This window comes from Leptonychotes weddellii, chromosome 8, assembly GCF_054177405.1.
Source record: "Leptonychotes weddellii isolate Sample4059 chromosome 8, ASM5417740v2, whole genome shotgun sequence".
Classification (NCBI taxonomy): domain Eukaryota; kingdom Metazoa; phylum Chordata; class Mammalia; order Carnivora; family Phocidae; genus Leptonychotes; species Leptonychotes weddellii.
Genome location: NC_138376.1, coordinates 64,898,795 through 64,905,739, shown reverse-complemented (window position 1 = coordinate 64,905,739; position 6,945 = coordinate 64,898,795). Strand labels below are relative to the sequence as shown.

The following is a 6,945-nucleotide window of genomic DNA, read 5'->3' as shown; positions in this document are numbered from 1 at the left end:
GCCTCTTCTTTTTTCTCTTGCTTAGTTCCTTTTACACTCAAGCTGTGTAGGGGATTTAAATTCCAACCCGGAACTCGGAATGGCGCGCCTTGAATGACGGGAGTCGTAGTTTTCGTGACTCCTCCTCAATCGCTTTTCACGCCGATTCCCTTCCACAGTGAAAAACTACAACTCCCAGAATGCGCCTATGGGGGCGTGTCCACCCCTGTGCGCACGCGCCCTGAGGCCGCAGAATTTGAATCGGCGGCGTTGTTATTGACGCCATATTGGGGCCGGCGGCGGGTGGAATAGTCGTACAGTGGAGGGGGAAGCGGCTGGACGTGACCGCTTGAGCTCCTCCTGCCGCCGCCACTTCGCAATCTCTCCGCATCGACCGCCACTCTCAAGCTTCTGACCTTACTCGGGCGTATTAGTAGCCGCGTTCCAGCCTCATACCTCACGGGGCTGGTATCGACTTCCGAAGGGAACCGGTCTCAGCGCAGGAGCGCCTCAGGCGCGGCGCAAAGCTCGAACGGACGGCGGGGGCGGCCGGAGCCTCTCCCGGGGGAGCTGTGCCTGAGGAGGCGGAAGAGCCCCCCTGACGCGGCTGTCGTGAGCGGCCGCCACCGCCCCTCCCGCTCTCGCTCGGGCCGGCCGGGCCACTGCCCCTGCCGCGGAGGGAGCGGCGGCGGCGGCTCTTATCTCCTCACTGGCGCTCCACCACCCGCCTTTCTGCTCTTGAGCCCGTCGGTTAGGTTCTTCTCGAGTCCCCGCTCTCCCCCACTTCCCTCACCCTCCCCTCCCGTCACCCTTCCCCGACCCCACCCGAGCCCGGTCCTCGGCTGCCCCGGCCATGGCGTGCGGAGCCACTCTGAAAAGGACTCTGGATTTCGACCCGCTGCTGAGCCCGGCGTCCCCGAAGCGGAGGCGATGTGCGCCATTGTCGGCGCCCACCTCGGCTGCTGCTTCTCCGTCGTCGGCGGCCGCCGCCACCGCCGCCTCCTTCTCGGCTGCCGCCGCCTCACCGCAGAAGTATCTCCGAATGGAGCCGTCCCCCTTTGGCGACGTCTCCTCCCGCCTCACCACAGGTGGGACTCGGCCCCGCAGCCGCCGGGGTGGGCTAGAGAACGGGGGTCCTGGGACGCGGAACGCGGCCCCAGGGGTGGGGGTGCCGGACTGGTCCTCCTCCTTAGCAAAGTAGTAGAGCGACCACATTTCTTTTAGTTAGGTCCTCCAGCCTCGGCGACACAATAGAAATGGCCTGATGTCAAGGGGGTGGGGGAGTCGGGAGGTGGGGAGGGTAGGGGCTGTGTCTTGCCGGGTATTGTGGGGAAGAGGAAGATCCTTTTCTTTGGGCTGAATGACTGGAATTGAGTGTTTCCGTAGTCTGGAGAGCCCCAGCGGAAATGATCAGAGAGGGTGATATTCATAAATTTAGGCGAGAGAAGGGTAACATTTCACCCGAATCTCGATGTCTGTCTCCCTGAATCGATTGGTTGCAGCTATTAACTGTGGGACTGGGTGGTTTGAGGCGAGGCGGCAGCCCCTCCTCCAGTTCAGACATGGCTGATTTTAGTACAGAGGGGGTGGGGGGTGGGGTGGATGTCACTGGGGCGAGATCTAGGCCTGTCATTAATCACCCACAAGAACGCCACTTTGGCTGAGTCAAGACCTGTTTCCCTAGCAGGGTCAACAACAAAGAAAATGCTCTTCCCGAGTACTGTAATATGATCATCCTATACGTCTAGACCCTGAGAAACTTGAACTTTTAATGAAAAGCGAATTGTATTGAAAATTGGGCCTGAGTAGTTGCTTTTAGTTGGAGGTGCTCTATTTCTCCTCAACAGAGTATGTTGGGGGAGAACAGCTTAGGCCTTAAGAATAATAAAGAAATCAACCCAAGATTCTAAGGGACTTAAGACTGTCTTTGCTTTTCATCTTGAAACATTTCCTGAAAGTGACTATGGGCAAATGCCTTTTGGCTGCTTTGTACTGCATGTGTATGCCCAATTTTTTCTGTACTTTGAAAATCCTTGTGTGCCCCAGGCACAGTCCTAGGATAGGCTTTTGTGGACTGGTAGTGTAAATCTCTTTTGTGTGTATAGCATGCAAAGGTTTCATATTTGAGCCTTTGGTAATATCATCTGCAGACAAAGCCTTTTCATAGTTTAAGTGTTTTGTTATTAACTTTTAAAAAACTGTGAGCAATATATACCTCTATATTTGGTAACTTCATTTGGAATTGTTTTGTTCAAGTCAGGTTTTTAAATATCCTTCCTCAGATTTTTAGGGACACCCTCAAATGCCTAGGCTACCATTTCTGCTACTAAGTATTTGACCTCATTTAAGGATATACTGTTTTAGAGTTGTAGCGGGTTTTCAGAGGAATTCTCAGATAATTTTATTTAGTAACTATACCTAAACTTCCTTGTATGTAAAGGCATTCACTGATTTGCTGTTAGGCTTTGCATTAAAAAAGAAACAATCAGTGTTGAGAATGTGCTGGTGATTAACATTATTTTTAGAGTTTGTCTTTTTAGTCAAATGATATCATTTGAAAATTGAAATGATACCTAGGAATCTGTACTTAACAAATAAGGCCACTTAAAAATAGCCCTGGCTAACTAGCCATAAATTTCAGTGGAGCTGGTGAATTAATACAGTGTTAGGTTTGAGAGTTAAAGTATATGTCAATGCTGCAATAGTCTTGAGCATATATGGTAAACCAGCCAGGAGCTATAATACTTGTTTTCACTTTAAAGGGAACTTATTCAGAAAGAATTGTGATCCTTTACAAATTTGTCGTTTCATTGATGCATTTGTAGCATTGGTTAATGCAGTTGGCTCCACACTGGCTCAAATTGTAGTTGAATGGACAAAAACTTAGTAAAATGACTGGAGTTACTGAAATTGTTTAAGCCTGATGTTTCACATTCACGTTTTACAAAATATTGCTGTCTTCTCTTCTTCAAGGTGTTTTTGACATCTACTCTGGAAGTTTGATCATATCCTGAACTCTTAAAATCACACCCTAATTAATAATTTTGAGTCTGCTAAAAGAGAACTTCGTTTTTTCAGCTGACTTGAATATTAACAGAAAAAGTTGAAATTGCTTAAGTTTTGAATTGTAAAATTTATCTTTTTTACTGTAATTTTGAATAATATTCTACATGTAATTTAATTTGGCTTTGTTTTTAGATGGCCAGCTTGGGCAGGCTCCTGTGTGGTTTTGTAGTAATGTTGTCATAATGGGAGCTGCAGTGTTGTGCAGGTATCAAAGACCTTTTCAGTTTTCTTGTCCCCAATCTTGGAAATAATTTTTCCAAGCACTTAATTTTTAGATTTTTGTTTTAACAGTGGTAATTCTCAAACTTTACAAGAGTGAATATCTGTAGATCTTTGGCTGAAATAAGTAGCTAGGGTTGGAAATGGAAGGTGATTTACAAAGCTGAGATCGACTGGGACTCTGTGGAAACTTTGTTTTCCTTTCATTTCTGTGAGTTCAAGTATAATTTAAACAATTTAGAACTAGAGTATTGAAGTGAATTTTTTTCAGAGCATGCATATAATTTATTGTTTTATCATCGTTCTTTTCTGGTACTTACATAGTGTGTTTTGACCTGTAGCTGAAATCACGTTGTGACTTTACTAGTTTCAGGAACTTGGACTGAACCCCTAGTTTATTTTAGTCATCCCAGGAAGGTGATTCCAAAGTTTGACTTGATGACTATTTAAATAATTTAAATCTGTATTTTTCAAACTGTTGCAGCTTAAAGCCAGGAAAAAGGAAAGGGCTGGCAAAAAAAAAGTTTTATTGGAACTCAGCCATGCTCATTCTTTTTTTTTTTTTTCCCTTAAAGTATGGTCCATTGCAAGCTACAACTGCAAAGCTAGTATTTGTGACAGAGACTGTATTTTCCCACAGCTCAAGTATTTACTGTCTGATCCTTTACAGAAAAAGTGTGTCCACCCCAGCTCTAGGATGTTAGCAGTAAGGTTTATAATACCCAGGATATGAAAAAGGAAAAGTGAATGGGGGAGGGTGGGTAGACTGGTTGGGAAAATGAATACTTCTACCAGTAGCTGCATCAGTACTCACCCTGGTAAGTTAGTTGAAAACAGATTCAGAGTGTTCTGTATACTTCTCCATTGGGTTTTGAAACATCTCAGAATATTATCATCTCTTAGCCAGAGATTGTCATAACATTCCCAAGAACAAAATTATTTTAATAAAACTGAGATATCATATAACAAGACACTGTGTCAGTCAAATCAAATACATTATTTTTCATAATTGTGTACCAAATGAGAGGTTTGGTGAAGAGATCCTCTTGTGGATGTCAACGCTTTGGGAGTTTTCTAGGCACTTTTATACACATTGTTTAGGTCTTGTTACCATTGCTCCAGTCTGCCTTAGCAATTGAGTTGGATGAAGAGTTAAATTCCTTTGTAAGAACTCATTGTATTTGCTGGAAACTTGCCATTAAAAATGGAAATTGCAGCTTGTGAATGGGGAAGGGTTTACAGGAACTTAGATTGTTCAGTAGACGTTGATGCATGCCTGCAAACGGAGACACCAGCTGGCTTAAATGAAGTATAAACGGTTCTAGGCAAACAAATGAGATGTCTGTTGGAGGAGGCAGCATTTCACTTCAGATGTCATTTATATTGAGCCAGAAGTGTTTTTAATATTTTGTGGTTATTTAGACAGCTGTTAAATTGCTTCTAGTTTCTTAGTGGATTTGGCAAATAGACTGTTTTTAATGGTCTTTGTACTTCAAATTTTAAACCTGATATTTTACTTAGGACCTTATGTAACTGTAGTTATTTCATATTTCTATGGATTATGCATTTAAGAATCGTGTGAGTTTATGACCTTTAAAAGCAGAGCACAGTTGTATTCATTACTGAGCTACTTATTCTGTTTTGAAAGTAGAAAAATAAAGCCTAACTTGAGCACAGAAACACGTAAGGTAAACATGACTAGGTCAGGAAGCAGTTAGCCCTTCTTTAGTTATAGATACTAATAGTTACCATGGTTGCCACAGAAATAATCTGGGATGTGAAATATTTCTTTAGTTCTTGAATGGCTTTACAGGAAAAAAAAAATACACTGTGTAAATAGTCAGATCTTTTACTAAGTGTTTGATGGACCCAGGAAGACACAATGGCAGAAAATCACTTCTGTTTTAAAAGGTTGTGAATAAAAGATTCAGTGGAAATGCCAGTATTTGCGTATTTTTTCTAATTGAAAACAAACTCTTGATTCTCCCTCCACTTAAAGAATACAGAATGATAATATGGGTTAAGTTTGAACCTCTTGGATAGGTGGTTCATGAAACTAGATAAAAGTATTGGGGTTCTGGTCTTTTTAAATACCTATAACTAATTAACCAGCAAGTTGTGGTCCCCGCAGTCTTTGCATTAACACTGTGCTAGTATTGTTGACTCACAGATGTTCTCTATGCATATGTGAAACCACAGCGAATTTCTTGCCTTTGAAAAAGTGTGAAGGGTGGAATACTTGTTCAAGCCTATATGAACCAGTGTGGCATCTGCAGATGGTAAAGAAGTCTTTAACAAATGAATGTAGTTCAAGAGATTCATCTTTAATTTTATTGCTCAGCTTACCAGTGTTTCTCAGCTTTCTAAACACATCTGGGAAATGTGATCTACCAATATCAGTCTTGTAGCAAAGATTCTTAACAGGAATTGCCCCCTAAAAAAAAAAAAAGAACAGGAATTGCCCCCTGATTTTGAGGGGTTATGGTGGGTTATATGGGACTTGTATAGTTTGAAAGTAACCCCAGAGGTATTCTTATCTGCCATACCTTCCCTCTTAATGTCTTATCACAAAATTTTAAGATATTAAATTTATTTGTTGAATTAATCAAGCCTTGGCATTTCCCAAGGTTCTTAAGAGATGCTGAAGTTAAAAAAAAAAAAAAAAGTAATTTCCTTTCTACCCCTTATTCTGTACCAGTTTTTCTTTTTACATTGTTTTATGACAATATAGCCACAATATGGGACAGCATGTTTTAAAGAAAAGATTGTGACTCAAACAAATGAGTAGTAATAAGAAATGCAGCAATTAGTTTTAAGACTGAATAATACTTTTTCTGGTATTTATTTTGGGCCATTTTTTTTTTTTAAGATTTTATTTATTTGACAGAGAACACAGCAAGAGAGGTAACACAAGCAGGGGGAGTGGGAGAAGGAGAAGCATGCTTCCCGCGGAGCAGGGAGCTCCATGTGGGGCTCTATCCCAGGACCCTGGGACCATGACCTGAGCCGAAGGCAGACGCTTAACAACTGAGCCACCCAGGCACCCCTATTTGGGGCCTTCTGATTAGAATTTTGCAGTTTGCCAGATTGTGTCATCTTTGTGATGGTAGGGGTTTTTTTGTTGGTAGTGGTTTTTAACCTTCCAGCATTAGAAAGACAGCTCATAATATGCTTGTAGTTTGTCTTGGGGGTTATAACTTACTTTCCTCCTCCCTTTAAAAATCATTAAGTCATTAGTTTTTGTTAAATATCATAGGCAGATCATCCTGAAATGAACTAGTGCTTCGCAACATTTTGATTACTAAAATTATCTTTCCATTAATACGTCTTTTGGGTTTGACTTAATTTTTAGTTTCTAGGTCTATTCATGTACCTGGTTTTTCTCAACATTATTAAAAATCTAAATATTTACTGTAGAAGTCACTTGTTCACGCTTTTATGAACCTCATTTGAGTTCCAGATACTGGTTAAGCAAAGAGACAGTCTCTCAAGGGATGGATAGAACCACCACTGTGGATACTTTATTAGCTAGCTAAACTTGAATAAAGATACTGTAATCTTTATGTTTTATCAGTATTATCTATTTTAATTCCTTGTGGACATTCATCTGCCTAAGTATATCCACCTTTGGCAGCGTAAGTACTGAAATTGATTTACTGATTAAATCACACTATTACTACT

The 6,945-nt window shown here is 41.7% G+C and overlaps 1 protein-coding gene across 1 annotated transcript in view; it reads left to right on the top strand.

Annotated features, from left to right (window-relative positions):
• The first annotated feature begins 249 nt into the window (after window positions 1-249).
• The window catches only part of AKIRIN2 (akirin 2), a 19,239-nt gene continuing 12,543 nt past the window's right edge, over window positions 250-6,945 (top strand). Inside the window, exon 1 of the mRNA XM_081828627.1 lies at window positions 250-1,067. Coding sequence (XP_081684753.1) covers window positions 833-1,067 — 235 coding nt within the window. The 5' untranslated portion in view covers window positions 250-832. The remainder of the gene's footprint in view (window positions 1,068-6,945) is intronic.